The 19,501-nt window shown below is 43.2% G+C and overlaps 1 protein-coding gene across 5 annotated transcripts in view; it reads right to left on the bottom strand.

The window, feature by feature from the left end:
* Positions 1–19,501, bottom strand: part of LOC123728800 (ABC transporter G family member 20) — an 88,781-nt gene that overhangs the window by 10,009 nt on the left and 59,271 nt on the right. For all 5 annotated transcript variants that reach the window (XM_045701777.1, XM_045701779.1, XM_045701781.1 and 2 more), the window contains 6 exons: positions 5,131–5,201; positions 4,736–4,785; positions 3,869–3,925; positions 3,318–3,388; positions 2,083–2,171; positions 523–626 (listed from right to left, as the gene is read on the bottom strand). In XM_045701777.1, coding sequence (XP_045557733.1) covers positions 523–626; positions 2,083–2,171; positions 3,318–3,388; positions 3,869–3,925; positions 4,736–4,785; positions 5,131–5,201 — 442 coding nt within the window. The remainder of the gene's footprint in view (positions 1–522; positions 627–2,082; positions 2,172–3,317; positions 3,389–3,868; positions 3,926–4,735; positions 4,786–5,130; positions 5,202–19,501) is intronic.

The following is a 19,501-nucleotide window of genomic DNA, read 5'->3' as shown; positions in this document are numbered from 1 at the left end:
ACCGTGCTGCTCAGTGTGTACAACACAATATATACATCTCCACAGTCACACCGTGCTGCTCAGTGTGTACAACACAAAATATACATCTCCACAGTCACACCGTGCTGCTCAGTGTCTGTACAACACAATATATACATCTCCACATTCACACCGTGCTGCTCAGTGTGTACAACACAATATATACATCTCCACAGTCACACCGTGCTGCTCAGTGTGTGTACAACACAATATATACATCTCCACAGTCACACCGTGCTGCTCAGTGTGTGTACAACACAATATATACATCTCCACAGTCACACCGTGCTGCTCAGTGTGTACAACACCAGTGGAACAGGGATGTGAACATGAGACAGGGATGTTCAATCATTCAGGAGTCATGATAAGCCTTGCTGATGAGGACGGATGGAGGCTGCTGTGTATGTGTGTGTGTGTGTGTGTGTGTGTGTGTGTGTGTGTGTGTGTGTGTGTGTGTGTGTGTGTGTGTGTGTGTGTGTGTGTGTCTATGTGTGTGTGTGTTACCTTGAAGACGAGCAGCATTAAGAGCAGTAGTAGAATGACCTGGATGCTGATGACAAACAGCTGGGAGATGAGATGGGCCAGCACAGTCTCCAACGAACTAACACCTGGAGGGAGAGAGAGAGAGAGAGAGAGAGAGAGAGAGAGAGAGAGAGAGAGAGAGAGAGAGAGAGAGAGAGAGAGAGGAGACAGGGAGAGAGAGAGAGAGAGAGAGAGAGAGGAGACAGGAGAGAGAGAGAGAGAGAGAGAGAGAGAGAGAGAGAGAGAGAGAGGAGACAGGGAGAGAGAGAGAGAGAGAGAGAGAGAGAGAGAGAGGAGACAGGGAGAGAGAGAGAGAGAGAGAGAGAGAGAGACAGAGAGAGAGAGGAGACAGGGAAAGAGAGAAGGAGAACAAAGGAGAGAGTGAAATAGAGGAGAGGAGAAAGGGAGGGAGAGAGAGAGAATGAAGGAGAGAGTGAAATAGAGGAGAGAGGAGAAAGGGAGAGAGAGAGAGAATGAAGGAGAGAGTGAAATAGAGGAGAGAGGAGAAAGGAAGGGAGAGAGAGAGAGGGAGAGAACAGTGGAACAGGAGAAAAGGAAGAGTAAGGTGGGGAGAAGATCATTTCATGTTCTGACAAACTGGCCCATGGTGATTTAACCAGATCTTCTGATTATTGGTCAGGATAATCCACCTCCCCATAGTGGTCTGTACTGATCACTACATAGATAATGACCACAAACTGTCAATGCATCACAAATGGAACCATATTCCCTATATCCAAGCCAGTTCCACTGTGTTTTGTCATTGTTCCCCTCTAATGAGGGACTGGTTTAGACCTGGGACACCAGGTGGGTGATATTAATGATCAGGTAGAACAGAAAGGCTCCTGACCTCGTAGGGTCAGAGTTGAATATCCCTGCCCTGTATAGTTCACGTCTTTTAACCGGGGCCCATAGGGCTCTGTAGTGCCCCCTATTCCCTAAGTAGTGCACTTCTTTTAACCAGGGCCCATAGGGCTCTGTAGTGCCCCCTATTCCCTAAGTAGTGCACTTCTTTTAACCAGGGCCCATAGGGCTCTGTAGTGCACCCAGTTGGTCATTGTTCCCCTCTAATGAGGGACTGGTTTAGACCTGGGACACCAGGTGGGTGATATTAATGATCAGGTAGAACAGAAAGGCTCCTGACCTCGTAGGGTCAGAGTTGAATATCCCTGCCCTGTATAGTTCACGTCTTTTAACCGGGGCCCATAGGGCTCTGTAGTGCCCCCTATTCCCTAAGTAGTGCACTTCTTTTAACCAGGGCCCATAGGGCTCTGTAGTGCACCCAGTTGGTCATTGTTCCCCTCTAATGAGGGACTGGTTTAGACCTGGGACACCAGGTGGGTGATATTAATGATCAGGTAGAACAGACAACCAGCAGGGTCAGAGTTGAATATCCCTGGGTTATATAGTACACTACTTTTATATAGAGAACAGGGTGGCATTGGGGACACTTGGGCCCTCGTCAACAGTAGTGCAATAAATAGGATATAGGGTGCCATTTGGAACAGATTGTTACCCACTTAATGAACTTTGACCTCTTACCTGCAACCCAGCACCTGTCCATTAGCCCCTCCTTCCTCTCTATCACGAAGGACAGAGCCGTCAAGCCCACTGCCAAGTAGAAAGTGATGCTGTGTAGAGAGAGAAGGGAGGATGAGAGAGAGAAGGGAGGGTGAGAGAGAGAAGGGAGGGTGAGAGAGAGAAAGGAGGGTGAGAGAGAGAAGGGAGGGTGAGAGAGAGAAAGGAGGGTGAGAGAGAAAGGAGGGTGAGAGAGAGAAAGGAGGGTGAGAGAGAGAAGGGAGGGTGAGAGAGAGAAAGGAGGGTGAGAGAGAGAAAGGAGGGTGAGAGAGAGAAAGGAGGGTGAGAGAGAGAAGGGAGGGTGAGAGAGAGAAAGGAGGGTGAGAGAGAGAAAGGAGGGTGAGAGAGAGAAAGGAGGGTGAGAGAGAGAAAGGAGGGTGAGAGAGAGAAAGGAGGGTGAGAGAGAGAACGGAGGGAGAGAGAGAGAATGGAGGGTGAGAGAGAGAAAGGAGGGTGAGAGAGAGAAAGGAGGGTGAGAGAGAGAAAGGAGGGTGAGAGAGAGAAGGGAGGGTGAGAGAGAGAAAGGAGGGTGAGAGAGAGAAAGGAGGGTGAGAGAGAGAAAGGAGGGTGAGAGGGAGAAGGGAGGGTGAGAGAGAGAAAGGAGGGTGAGAGAGAGAAGGGAGGGTGAGAGAGAGAAGGGAGGGTGAGAGAGAGAAGGGAGGGTGAGAGAGAGAAGGGAGGGAGGGTGAGAGAGAGAAAGGAGGGTGAGAGAGAGAAAGGAGGGTGAGAGAGAGAAAGGAGGGTGAGAGAGAGAAGGGAGGGTGAGAGAGAGAAGGGAGGGTGAGAGAGAGAAGGGAGGGTGAGAGAGAGAAGGGAGGGTGAGAGAGAGAAAGGAGGGTGAGAGAGAGAAAGGAGGGTGAGAGAGAGAAAGGAGGGTGAGAGGGAGGAGGGAGAGAAAGAGAAGGGAGGGGGGAGAGAGAGAAGGGAGGGGGGAGAGAGAAGGGAGGAGGGGGAGAGAGAAGGGAGGGGGAGAGAGAGAAGCGAGGGGGAAGAGAGAAGAGAGGGGGAGAGAAGGGAGGGGGTGAGAGAGAAGCGAGGGGGAGAGAGAGAAGGGAGAGGGGAGAGGGAGAAGGGAGGGGAAGAGAGAAGAAATGGGGAAATTGGAGAGACAAGGAAAGGAGGAAAAGAGAGGATAAAGAGAGAACTACATCTTAGTCTCAGTAAAGCTGACTAGGTTCAGACATGGACTGAATCTGTACCTCAGAACGGCTCCTGGTGTCACAAACGTGGTGAAGTCTGAGTTCATGCTGCCATAGATGGGCTCCTCAAACTGGAAAGAGAAATGGGACAAAGAGAAATAGTCAGTTGAATATTTTCCTCCCAGTATACCATGCATCTGTGTATTCATCAGGGACCAGTGGAATGGACCACGGTTATACATTCAATAATGCAGGCTACATCACAGTCCTTCAGAAGGAATAGGTGCGACTCTCACTCACAATAAAAAACTTCATACTTAATCTAATTTGAATTAAAATCATGACGTTTCGGCCACCAATGGCCCTCGTCAGAATCAATGGTCTTGGCAAGACAACAACATGTTGCTATAGCATAAGGGAGCCATGTTAGCATCAAGGCTAGTGGATGTGGATGGCAAAATACTATCGACAGAGTGTGATCCCCAAATAGCACCCTATTCCCTACATAGCACCCTATTCCCCACATAGTGCACTACTTTGACCAGAGTCTTATGGGAATAGGGTGCCTTTAAGGGTGTAATCAGGGTTTAAAGGGGTTATTGTTGTCCTACCTTGACAGGAAGAGAGACCAGGTAAGACATGCTCCCCATCTTATACTGGACGAAGTCCTGAGGAGGGAACAGACTGTTTCACTTCACTGCTGGATGTATCTTTATCAACAGCTGGGCTGCATCTCAACAGTCTGAACAAGCTACATCAACAGCTGGGCTGCATCTCAACAGTCTGAACAAGCTACATCAACAGCTGGGCTGCATCTCAACAGTCTGAACAAGCTACATCAACAGCTGGGCTGCATCTCAACAGTCTGAACAAGCTACTTCAACAGCTGGGCTGCATCTCAACAGTCTGAACAAGCTACATCAACAGCTGGGCTGCATCTCAACAGTCTGAACAAGCTACATCAACAGCTGGGCTGCATCTCAACAGTCTGAACAAGCTACTTCAACAGCTGGGCTGCATCTCAACAGTCTGAACAAGCTACATCAACAGCTGGGCTGCATCTCAACAGTCTGAACAAGCTACTTCAACAGCTGGGCTGCATCTCAACAGTCTGAACAAGCTACTTCAACAGCTGGGCTGCATCTCATCAGTCTAAACAAGTGACTTCCTCACCTCGTCACGTTTCATTAATCTGCACTGATGTAAAAAAGAAGTGGACAGGTTGAAAGCGTTTCCAGCAGGCCTTGATTTGCCATGTTACTTTGATCCATGGTGTTTTTAGATCAGTCCAGATGAGAAGAGACGCGGAGAGAAAGACCCTGCTGCCATGCAGTCAGTGTGTATTACACTAGATAAAGATATCATCTATAGAAGGTTTTGAAAGCCAGACGGCGCCGTTAAACAATAAGGCTATGTTCCCATTGAAGAAAGAGCAGGTAGATCTGCAGGGAGGAACCAACAGGGAACTCTGGTTGTACCTCCAAGGCATCTGCTAGTTTCTTCTGAAGCATCATGGCGATCTGTTGATCTGGTGACAAAAACACACTACGAGGTGAAAACAATGGCATCATTATCAAGTCTATTATCACTTTTGAAAAACGCTTTTGATTGATCAATTTAATTAACATAAAAAAACGTCTCAAGATGAATCATCATTAAAATGCCTTTTCCAATCTCCATCATTTGGGAGATAAACCATCATTCAGAAGACCCACACAGTTACACTACCACCTAGTGGTCATTTTCACAGACAACATATCTATTCCATTGTATTGTATTCTACCAGTATTATATTCTAATTCTACTTTAGTGTCTGTGAGGGTGAATTCTTTCACACATCGTCATGCCAACAGACTGCGGAGTGAGAGCTTACTGGTCAGGTCCAACCACACGTGCACCGACCCTCCATCCACTACCTCCTTAGAGACCTGACGCTGGATCACCCTGCATAATACAACACACACCACAGAACAGACATGATACAGTAAGGATCCTGTATAATACAACACACACCACAGAACAGAGACATGATACAGTAATGATCCTGTATAATACAACACACACCACAGAACAGACATGATACAGTAAGGATCCTGTATAATACAACACACACCACAGAACAGACATGATACAGTAAGGATCCTGTATAATACAACACACACCACAGAACAGAGACATGATACAGTAAGGATCCTGTATAATACAACACACACCACAGAACAGACATGATACAGTAAGGATCCTGTATAATACAACACACACCACAGAACAGAGACATGATACAGTAAGGATCCTGTATAATACAACACACACCACAGAACAAACATGATACAGTAAGGATCCTGTATAATACAACACACACCACAGAACAGAGACATGATACAGTAAGGATCCTGTATAATACAACACACACCACAGAACAGACATGATACAGTAAGGATCCTGTATAATACAACACACACCACAGAACAGACATGATACAGTAAGGATCCTGTATAATACAACACACACCACAGAACAGAGACATGATACAGTAAGGATCCTGTATAATACAACACATACCACAGAACAGAGACATGATACAGTAAGGATCCTGTATAATACAACACACACCACAGAACAGAGACATGATACAGTAAGGATCCTGTATAATACAACACACACCACAGAACAGAGACATGATACAGTAAGGATCCTGTATAATACAACACACACCACAGAACAGAGACATGATACAGTAAGGATCCTGTATAATACAACACACACCACAGAACAGAGACATGATAGAGTAAGGATCCTGTATAATACAACACACACCACAGAACAGACATGATACAGTAAGGATCCTGTATAATACAACACACACCACAGAACAGACATGATACAGTAAGGATCCTGTATAATACAACACACACCACAGAACAGACATGATACAGTAAGGATCCTGTATAATACAACACACAACACAGAACAGAGACATGATACAGTAAGGATCCTGTATAATACAACACACACCACAGAACAGACATGATACAGTAAGGATCCTGTATAATACAACACACACCACAGAACAGAGACATGATACAGTAAGGATCCTGTATAATACAACACACACCACAGAACAGACATGATACAGTAAGGATCCTGTATAATACAACACACACCACAGAACAGACATGATACAGTAAGGATCCTGTATAATACAACACACACCACAGAACAGACATGATACAGTAAGGATCCTGTATAATACAACACACACCACAGAACAGAGACATGATACAGTAAGGATCCTGTATAATACAACACACACCACAGAACAGACATGATACAGTAAGGATCCTGTATAATACAACACACACCACAGAACAGACATGATACAGTAAGGATCCTGTATAATACAACACACACCACAGAACAGACATGATACAGTAAGGATCCTGTATAATACAACACACACCACAGAACAGACATGATACAGTAAGGATCCTGTATAATACAACACACACCACAGAACAGAGACATGATACAGTAAGGATCCTGTATAATACAACACACACCACAGAACAGCCATGATACAGTAAGGATCCTGTATAATACAACACACACCACAGAACAGACATGATACAGTAAGGATCCTGTATAATACAACACACACCACAGAACAGAGACATGATACAGTAAGGATCCTGTATAATACAACACACACCACAGAACAGACATGATACAGTAAGGATCCTGTATAATACAACACACACCACAGAACAAACATGATACAGTAAGGATCCTGTATAATACAACACACACCACAGAACAGAGACATGATACAGTAAGGATCCTGTATAATACAACACACACCACAGAACAGACATGATACAGTAAGGATCCTGTATAATACAACACACACCACAGAACAGAGACATGATACAGTAAGGATCCTGTATAATACAACACACACCACAGAACAGAGACATGATACAGTAAGGATCCTGTATAATACAACACACACCACAGAACAGACATGATACAGTAAGGATCCTGTATAATACAACACACACCACAGAACAGACATGATACAGTAAGGATCCTGTATAATACAACACACACCACAGAACAGAGACATGATACAGTAAGGATCCTGTATAATACAACACACACCACAGAACAGACATGATACAGTAAGGATCCTGTATAATACAACACACACCACAGAACAGAGACATGATACAGTAAGGATCCTGTATAATACAACACACACCACAGAACAGAGACATGATACAGTAAGGATCCTGTATAATACAACACACACCACAGAACAGAGACATGATACAGTAAGGATCCTGTATAATACAACACACACCACAGAACAGAGACATGATACAGTAAGGATCCTGTATAATACAACACACACCACAGAACAGACATGATACAGTAAGGATCCTGTATAATACAACACACACCACAGAACAGACATGATACAGTAAGGATCCTGTATAATACAACACACACCACAGAACAGACATGATACAGTAAGGATCCTGTATAATACAACACACACCACAGAACAGAGACATGATACAGTAAGGATCCTGTATAATACAACACACACCACAGAACAGAGACATGATACAGTAAGGATCCTGTATAATACAACACACACCACAGAACAGAGACATGATACAGTAAGGATCCTGTATAATACAACACACACCACAGAACAGAGACATGATACAGTAAGGATCCTGCATAATACAACACACACCACAGAACAGACATGATACAGTAAGGATCCTGTATAATACAACACACACACCACAGAACAGAGACATGATACAGTAAGGATCCTGTATAATACAACACACACCACAGAACAGAGACATGATACAGTAAGGATCCTGTATAATACAACACACACCACAGAACAGACATGATACAGTAAGGATCCTGTATAATACAACACACACCACAGAACAGAGACATGATACAGTAAGGATCCTGTATAATACAACACACACCACAGAACAGACATGATACAGTAAGGATCCTGTATAATACAACACACACCACAGAACAGACATGATACAGTAAGGATCCTGTATAATACAACACACACCACAGAACAGACATGATACAGTAAGGATCCTGTATAATACAACACACACCACAGAACAGACATGATACAGTAAGGATCCTGTATAATACAACACACACCACAGAACAGACATGATACAGTAAGGATCCTGTATAATACAACACACACCACAGAACAGACATGATACAGTAAGGATCCTGTATAATACAACACACACCACAGAACAGACATGATACAGTAAGGATCCTGTATAATACAACACACACCACAGAACAGAGACATGATACAGTAAGGATCCTGTATAATACAACACACACCACAGAACAGACATGATACAGTAAGGATCCTGTATAATACAACACACACCACAGAACAGACATGATACAGTAAGGATCCTGTATAATACAACACACACCACAGAACAGACATGATACAGTAAGGATCCTGTATAATACAACACACACCACAGAACAGAGACATGATACAGTAAGGATCCTGTATAATACAACACACACCACAGAACAGACATGATACAGTAAGGATCCTGTATAATACAACACACACCACAGAACAGAGACATGATACAGTAAGGATCCTGTATAATACAACACACACCACAGAACAGAGACATGATACAGTAAGGATCCTGTATAATACAACACACACACCACAGAACAGAGACATGATACAGTAAGGATCCTGTATAATACAACACACACCACAGAACAGAGACATGATACAGTAAGGATCCTGTATAATACAACACACACCACAGAACAGACATGATACAGTAAGGATCCTGTATAATACAACACACACCACAGAACAGACATGATACAGTAAGGATCCTGTATAATACAACACACACCACAGAACAGAGACATGATACAGTAATGATCCTGTATAATACAACACACACCACAGAACAGACATGATACAGTAAGGATCCTGTATAATACAACACACACCACAGAACAGCCATGATACAGTAAGGATCCTGTATAATACAACACACACCACAGAACAGAGACATGATACAGTAAGGATCCTGTATAATACAACACACACCACAGAACAGAGACATGATACAGTAAGGATCCTGTATAATACAACACACACCACAGAACAGAGACATGATACAGTAAGGATCCTGTATAATACAACACACACCACAGAACAGACATGATACAGTAAGGATCCTGTATAATACAACACACACCACAGAACAGACATGATACAGTAAGGATCCTGTATAATACAACACACACCACAGAACAGAGACATGATACAGTAAGGATCCTGTATAATACAACACACACCACAGAACAGAGACATGATACAGTAAGGATCCTGTATAATACAACACACACCACAGAACAGACATGATACAGTAAGGATCCTGTATAATACAACACACACCACAGAACAGAGACATGATACAGTAAGGATCCTGTATAATACAACACACACCACAGAACAGACATGATACAGTAAGGATCCTGTATAATACAACACACACCACAGAACAGACATGATACAGTAAGGATCCTGTATAATACAACACACACCACAGAACAGAGACATGATACAGTAAGGATCCTGTATAATACAACACACACCACAGAACAGAGACATGATACAGTAAGGATCCTGTATAATACAACACACACCACAGAACAGAGACATGATACAGTAAGGATCCTGTATAATACAACACACACCACAGAACAGACATGATACAGTAAGGATCCTGTATAATACAACACACACACCACAGAACAGAGACATGATACAGTAAGGATCCTGTATAATACAACACACACCACAGAACAGAGACATGATACAGTAAGGATCCTGTATAATACAACACACACCACAGAACAGACATGATACAGTAAGGATCCTGTATAATACAACACACACCACAGAACAGAGACATGATACAGTAAGGATCCTGTATAATACAACACACACCACAGAACAGAGACATGATACAGTAAGGATCCTGTATAATACAACACACACCACAGAACAGAGACATGATACAGTAAGGATCCTGTATAATACAACACACACCACAGAACAGAGACATGATACAGTAAGGATCCTGTATAATACAACACACACCACAGAACAGACATGATACAGTAAGGATCCTGTATAATACAACACACACCACAGAACAGAGACATGATACAGTAAGGATCCTGTATAATACAACACACACCACAGAACAGAGACATGATACAGTAAGGATCCTGTATAATACAACACACACCACAGAACAGAGACATGATACAGTAAGGATCCTGTATAATACAACACACACCACAGAACAGACATGATACAGTAAGGATCCTGTATAATACAACACACACCACAGAACAGACATGATACAGTAAGGATCCTGTATAATACAACACACACCACAGAACAGACATGATACAGTAAGGATCCTGTATAATACAACACACACCACAGAACAGACATGATACAGTAAGGATCCTGTATAATACAACACACACCACAGAACAGACATGATACAGTAAGGATCCTGTATAATACAACACACACCACAGAACAGACATGATACAGTAAGGATCCTGTATAATACAACACACACCACAGAACAGAGACATGATACAGTAAGGATCCTGTATAATACAACACACACCACAGAACAGACATGATACAGTAAGGATCCTGTATAATACAACACACACCACAGAACAGAGACATGATACAGTAAGGATCCTGTATAATACAACACACACCACAGAACAGACATGATACAGTAAGGATCCTGTATAATACAACACACACCACAGAACAGAGACATGATACAGTAAGGATCCTGTATAATACAACACACACCACAGAACAGAGACATGATACAGTAAGGATCCTGTATAATACAACACACACCACAGAACAGAGACATGATACAGTAAGGATCCTGTATAATACAACACACACCACAGAACAGACATGATACAGTAAGGATCCTGTATAATACAACACACACCACAGAACAGACATGATACAGTAAGGATCCTGTATAATACAACACACACCACAGAACAGACATGATACAGTAAGGATCCTGTATAATACAACACACACCACAGAACAGAGACATGATACAGTAAGGATCCTGTATAATACAACACACACCACAGAACAGAGACATGATACAGTAAGGATCCTGTATAATACAACACACACCACAGAACAGAGACATGATACAGTAAGGATCCTGTATAATACAACACACACCACAGAACAGAGACATGATACAGTAAGGATCCTGCATAATACAACACACACCACAGAACAGACATGATACAGTAAGGATCCTGTATAATACAACACACACACCACAGAACAGAGACATGATACAGTAAGGATCCTGTATAATACAACACACACCACAGAACAGAGACATGATACAGTAAGGATCCTGTATAATACAACACACACCACAGAACAGACATGATACAGTAAGGATCCTGTATAATACAACACACACCACAGAACAGAGACATGATACAGTAAGGATCCTGTATAATACAACACACACCACAGAACAGACATGATACAGTAAGGATCCTGTATAATACAACACACACCACAGAACAGACATGATACAGTAAGGATCCTGTATAATACAACACACACCACAGAACAGACATGATACAGTAAGGATCCTGTATAATACAACACACACCACAGAACAGACATGATACAGTAAGGATCCTGTATAATACAACACACACCACAGAACAGACATGATACAGTAAGGATCCTGTATAATACAACACACACCACAGAACAGACATGATACAGTAAGGATCCTGTATAATACAACACACACCACAGAACAGACATGATACAGTAAGGATCCTGTATAATACAACACACACCACAGAACAGAGACATGATACAGTAAGGATCCTGTATAATACAACACACACCGCAGAACAGACATGATACAGTAAGGATCCTGTATAATACAACACACACCACAGAACAGACATGATACAGTAAGGATCCTGTATAATACAACACACACCACAGAACAGACATGATACAGTAAGGATCCTGTATAATACAACACACACCACAGAACAGAGACATGATACAGTAAGGATCCTGTATAATACAACACACACCACAGAACAGACATGATACAGTAAGGATCCTGTATAATACAACACACACCACAGAACAGAGACATGATACAGTAAGGATCCTGTATAATACAACACACACCACAGAACAGAGACATGATACAGTAAGGATCCTGTATAATACAACACACACACCACAGAACAGAGACATGATACAGTAAGGATCCTGTATAATACAACACACACCACAGAACAGAGACATGATACAGTAAGGATCCTGTATAATACAACACACACCACAGAACAGACATGATACAGTAAGGATCCTGTATAATACAACACACACCACAGAACAGACATGATACAGTAAGGATCCTGTATAATACAACACACACCACAGAACAGAGACATGATACAGTAATGATCCTGTATAATACAACACACACCACAGAACAGACATGATACAGTAAGGATCCTGTATAATACAACACACACCACAGAACAGCCATGATACAGTAAGGATCCTGTATAATACAACACACACCACAGAACAGAGACATGATACAGTAAGGATCCTGTATAATACAACACACACCACAGAACAGAGACATGATACAGTAAGGATCCTGTATAATACAACACACACCACAGAACAGAGACATGATACAGTAAGGATCCTGTATAATACAACACACACCACAGAACAGACATGATACAGTAAGGATCCTTTATAATACAACACACACCACAGAACAGACATGATACAGTAAGGATCCTGTATAATACAACACACACCACAGAACAGAGACATGATACAGTAAGGATCCTGTATAATACAACACACACCACAGAACAGAGACATGATACAGTAAGGATCCTGTATAATACAACACACACCACAGAACAGACATGATACAGTAAGGATCCTGTATAATACAACACACACCACAGAACAGAGACATGATACAGTAAGGATCCTGTATAATACAACACACACCACAGAACAGACATGATACAGTAAGGATCCTGTATAATACAACACACACCACAGAACAGACATGATACAGTAAGGATCCTGTATAATACAACACACACCACAGAACAGAGACATGATACAGTAAGGATCCTGTATAATACAACACACACCACAGAACAGAGACATGATACAGTAAGGATCCTGTATAATACAACACACACCACAGAACAGAGACATGATACAGTAAGGATCCTGTATAATACAACACACACCACAGAACAGACATGATACAGTAAGGATCCTGTATAATACAACACACACACCACAGAACAGAGACATGATACAGTAAGGATCCTGTATAATACAACACACACCACAGAACAGAGACATGATACAGTAAGGATCCTGTATAATACAACACACACCACAGAACAGACATGATACAGTAAGGATCCTGTATAATACAACACACACCACAGAACAGAGACATGATACAGTAAGGATCCTGTATAATACAACACACACCACAGAACAGAGACATGATACAGTAAGGATCCTGTATAATACAACACACACCACAGAACAGAGACATGATACAGTAAGGATCCTGTATAATACAACACACACCACAGAACAGAGACATGATACAGTAAGGATCCTGTATAATACAACACACACCACAGAACAGACATGATACAGTAAGGATCCTGTATAATACAACACACACCACAGAACAGAGACATGATACAGTAAGGATCCTGTATAATACAACACACACCACAGAACAGAGACATGATACAGTAAGGATCCTGTATAATACAACACACACCACAGAACAGAGACATGATACAGTAAGGATCCTGTATAATACAACACACACCACAGAACAGACATGATACAGTAAGGATCCTGTATAATACAACACACACCACAGAACAGACATGATACAGTAAGGATCCTGTATAATACAACACACACCACAGAACAGACATGATACAGTAAGGATCCTGTATAATACAACACACACCACAGAACAGACATGATACAGTAAGGATCCTGTATAATACAACACACACCACAGAACAGACATGATACAGTAAGGATCCTGTATAATACAACACACACCACAGAACAGACATGATACAGTAAGGATCCTGTATAATACAACACACACCACAGAACAGAGACATGATACAGTAAGGATCCTGTATAATACAACACACACCACAGAACAGACATGATACAGTAAGGATCCTGTATAATACAACACACACCACAGAACAGAGACATGATACAGTAAGGATCCTGTATAATACAACACACACCACAGAACAGACATGATACAGTAAGGATCCTGTATAATACAACACACACCACAGAACAGAGACATGATACAGTAAGGATCCTGTATAATACAACACACACCACAGAACAGAGACATGATACAGTAAGGATCCTGTATAATACAACACACACCACAGAACAGAGACATGATACAGTAAGGATCCTGTATAATACAACACACAGTTTAGTTAAACTGCAAATGTGTCTACTCTGGTCATGGCAGGTGTGTCTACTCTGGTCATGGCAGGTGTGTCTACTCTGGTCATGGCAGGCAGGTGTGTCTACTCTGGTCATGGCAGGTGTGTCTACTCTGGTCATGGCAGGTGTGTCTACTCTGGTCATGGCAGGTGTGTCTACTCTGGTCATGGCAGGTGTGTCTACTCTGGTAATGGCAGGTGCGTCTACTCTGGTCATGGCAGGTGTGTCTACTCTGGTCATGGCAGGTGTGTCTACTCTGGTCATGGCAAGTGCGTCTACTCTGGTCATGGCAGGTGCGCTCTAGCCAACAGCTCACAGATACAGTGTGGGTAGGCAAGGCGGGTAGGCTGTGTGGGTAGGCTGTATGGGTAGGCAGTGCAGGTAGGATGTGTGGGTAGGCTGTGCGGGTAGGCTGTGCGGGTAGGCTGTGTTGGTAGGCTGTGCGGGTAGACTTTGCGGGTAGGCTGTGCGGGTAGGCCATGCAGGTTGGCTGTTTGGGTAGGCAGTGTTGGTAGGCTGTGTGGGCAGGCTGTGCGGGTAGGCAGTGTGGGTAGGCTTTGCGGGTAGGCTGTGCGGGTAGGCCATGCAGGTAGGATGTGCGGGTAGGCAGTGTGGGTAGGCTGTGCATGTAGGCTGTGCGGGTTGTCTGTGCGGGTAGCCTGTGTGGGTAGGCTATGTGGGTAGGCTGTGTGGGTAGGCTGTGCGGGTAGGCTGTGTTGGTAGTCTGTGCGGGTAGGCTAAGTGGGTAGGCTGTGCGGGTAGGCTGTGCGGGTAGCCTGTGAGGGTAGGCAGTGCGGGTAGGCTGTGCGGGTAGGCTGTGCGGGTTGTCTGTGCGGGTAGCCTGTGTGGGTAGGCTATGTGGGTAAGCTGTGTGGGAAGAATGTGCGGGTAGGCTATGCAGGTAGGCTGTGCGGGTAGGCTGTGTGGGTAGGCTATGCGGGTAGTCTGTGCGGGTAGACTGTGTGGGTAGGCTATGCGGGTAGTCTGTGCGGGTAGGCTGTGTGGGTAGGCTGTGCGGGTAGGCTGTGCGGGTAGGCTGTGTGGGTAGGCTGTGCGGGTAGGCTGTGTGTGGGTAGCCTTTGCGGGTAGGCTGTGTGGGTAGTCTGTGTGGGTAGGCTGTGTGGGTAGGCTGTGCGGGTAGACTGTGCGGGTAGGCTCGTCTACAGGATGAGATTATTATGGATAGAAGCAAGAATATTTTTATTTGTCAAACGGCAATTAAGCATCATGTGACCAGAATAAAACCCTCAATATTTATTGTAAAGGAGCATCAAGCTCATCACCGTGCTCTTTCACCACCCTGTGAAGTTCATCACAACATGTTTCATCTGTAGTCTAATAAACTGCATGGTTTCCTCAGTCGTAGTGGGAGGACCACACAACATGTTTCATCTGTAGTCTAATAAACTGCATGGTTTCCTGTGAGGGAGACAAATGTTTCATCTGTAGTCTAATAAACTGCATGGTTTCCTGAGTCGTAGTGGGAGGACCACACAACATGTTTCATCTGTAGTCTAATAAACTGAATGGTTTCCTGAGTCGTAGGTGGAGGACCACACAACATGTTTCATCTGTAGTCTAATAAACTGCATGGTTTCCTGAGTCGTAGTGGGAGGACCACACAACATGTTTCATCTGTAGCCTAATAAACTGCATGGTTTCCTGAGTCGTAGTGGGAGGACCACACAACATGTTTCATCTGTAGTCTAATAAACTGCATGGTTTCCTGAGTCGTAGTGGGAGGACCACACAACATGTTTCATCTGTAGTCTAATAAACTGCATGGTTTCCTGAGTCGTAGTGGGAGGACCACACAACATGTTTCATCTGTAGTCTAATAAACTGCATGGTTTCCTGAGTCATAGTGGGAGGACCACACAACATGTTTCATCTGTAGTCTAATAAACTGCATGGTTTCCTGAGTCATAGTGGAGGACCACACAACATGTTTCATCTGTAGTCTAATAAACTGCATGGTTTCCTGAGTCGTAGTGGGAGGACCACACAACATGTTTCATCTGTAGCCTAATTAACTGCATGGTTTCCTGAGTCGTAGTGGGAGGACCACACAGCATGTTTCATCTGTAGTCTAATAAACTGCATGGTTTCCTGAGTCGTAGTGGGAGGAGCACACAGCATGTTTCATCTGTAGTCTAATAAACTGCAAGGTTTCTGGAGTCATAGTGGGAGGACCACACAACATGTTTCATCTGTAGTCTAATAAACTGCATGGTTTCTGGAGTCGTAGTGGGAGGACCACACAACATGTTTCATCTGTAGTCTAATAAACTGCATGGTTTCCTGAGTCGTAGTGGGAGGACCACACAACATGTTTCATCTGTAGTCTAATAAACTGAATGGTTTCCTGAGTCATAGTGGGAGGACCACACAACATGTTTAATCTGTAGTCTAATAAACTGCATGGTTTCCTGAGTCGTAGTGGGAGGACCACACAACATGTTTCATCTGTAGTCTAATAAACTGCATGGTTTCCTGAGTCATAGTGGGAGGACCACACAGCATGTTTCATCTGTAGTCTAATAAACTGAATGGTTTCCTGAGTCGTAGTGGGAGGACCACACAACATGTTTCATCTGTAGTCTAATAAACTGCACGGTTTCCTGAGTCGTAGTGGGAGGACCACACAACATGTTTCATCTGTAGTCTAATAAACTGCATGGTTTCTGGAGTCGTAGTGGGAGGACCACACAACATGTTTCATCTGTAGCCTAATAAACTGCATGGTTTCCTCAGTCGTAGTGGGAGGACCACACAACATGTTTCATCTGTAGTCTAATAAACTGCATGGTTTCCTGAGTCATAGTGGGAGGACCACACAACATGTTTCATCTGTAGTCTAATAAACTGCATGGTTTCCTGAGTCATAGTGGGAGGACCACACAACATGTTTCATCTGTAGTCTAATAAACTGCATGGTTTCCTCAGTCGTATTGGGAGGACCACACAACATGTTTCATCTGTAGTCTAATAAACTGCATGGTTTCTGGAGTCGTAGTGGGAGGACCACACAACATGTTTCATCTGTAGCCTAATAAACTGCATGGTTTCTGGAGTCGTAGTGGGAGGACCACACAACATGTTTCATCTGTAGCCTAATAAAATGCATGGGTTCCTGAGTCGTAGTGGGAGGACCACACAGCATGTTTCATCTGTAGCCTAATTAACTGCATGGTTTCCTGAGTCGTAGTGGGATGACCACACAACATGTTTCATCTGTAGTCTAATAAACTGCATGGTTTCCTGAGTCGTAGTGGGAGGACCACACAACATGTTTCATCTGTAGTCTAATAAACTGCAAGGTTTCCTGAGTCGTAGTGGGAGGACCACACAACATGTTTCATCTGTAGTCTAATAAACTGCATGGTTTCCTGAGTCGTAGTGGGAGGACCACACAACATGTTTCATCTGTAGTCTAATAAACTGCATGGTTTCCTGAGTCAAAGTGAGAGGACCACACAGCATGTTTCATCTGTAGTCTAATAAACTGAATGGTTTCCTGAGTCGTAGTGGGAGGACCACACAACATGTTTCATCTGTAGTCTAATAAACTGCATGGTTTCCTGAGTCATAGTGGGAGGACCACACAACATGTTTCATCTGTAGTCTAATAAACTGCATGGTTTCCTGAGTCGTAGTGGGAGGACCACACAACATGTTTCATCTGTAGTCTAATAAACTGCATGGTTTCCTGAGTCGTAGTGGGAGGACCACACAACATGTTTCATCTGTAGCCTAATAAACTGCATGCTTTCCTGAGTCATGTCATCGCGTGACTTCAAGTTGACTTCGATATGATGGTTATTATATATCAATATTTGTGCATTTTACAGACACAAAAAGATCCCACCATGTCGAATGAACAAATGATCTGTCTGCTAACTGTTTCCATCACAACTGTCATGATTAAAAATATATATGTATATATATACGGTATGACCTGTGGATAGAAACGGTATGTAAACGGTATGACCTGTGGATAGAAACGGTATATAAACGGTATGACCTGTGGATGTAAACGGTATGTAAACGGTATGACCTGTGGATAGAAACGGTATGTAAACGGTATGACCTGTAGATAGAAACGGTATATAAACAGTATGACCTGTGGATGTAAACGGTATGTATACGGTATGACCTGTGGATGTAAACGGTATGTAAACGGTATGACCTGTGGATGTAAACGGTATGTAAACGGTATGACCTGTGGATAGAAACGGTATGTAAACGGTATGACCTGTGGATAGAAACGGTATATAAACGGTATGACCTGTGGATGTAAACGGTATGTATACGGTATGACCTGTGTATGTAAATGGTATGTAAACGGTATGACCTGTGGATGTAAACGGTATGTAAACGGTATGACCTGTGGATGTAAACGGTATGTATACGGTATGACCTGTGGATGTAAACGGTATGTAAACGGTATGACCTGTGGATGTAAACGGTATGTAAACGATATGACCTGTGGATGGAAACGGTA

This window comes from Salmo salar, chromosome ssa18, assembly GCF_905237065.1.
Source record: "Salmo salar chromosome ssa18, Ssal_v3.1, whole genome shotgun sequence".
NCBI lineage: Eukaryota > Metazoa > Chordata > Actinopteri > Salmoniformes > Salmonidae > Salmo > Salmo salar.
Note: the sequence above shows the minus strand (reverse complement) of the source record. Positions and strands in the feature narration are given on the sequence as shown.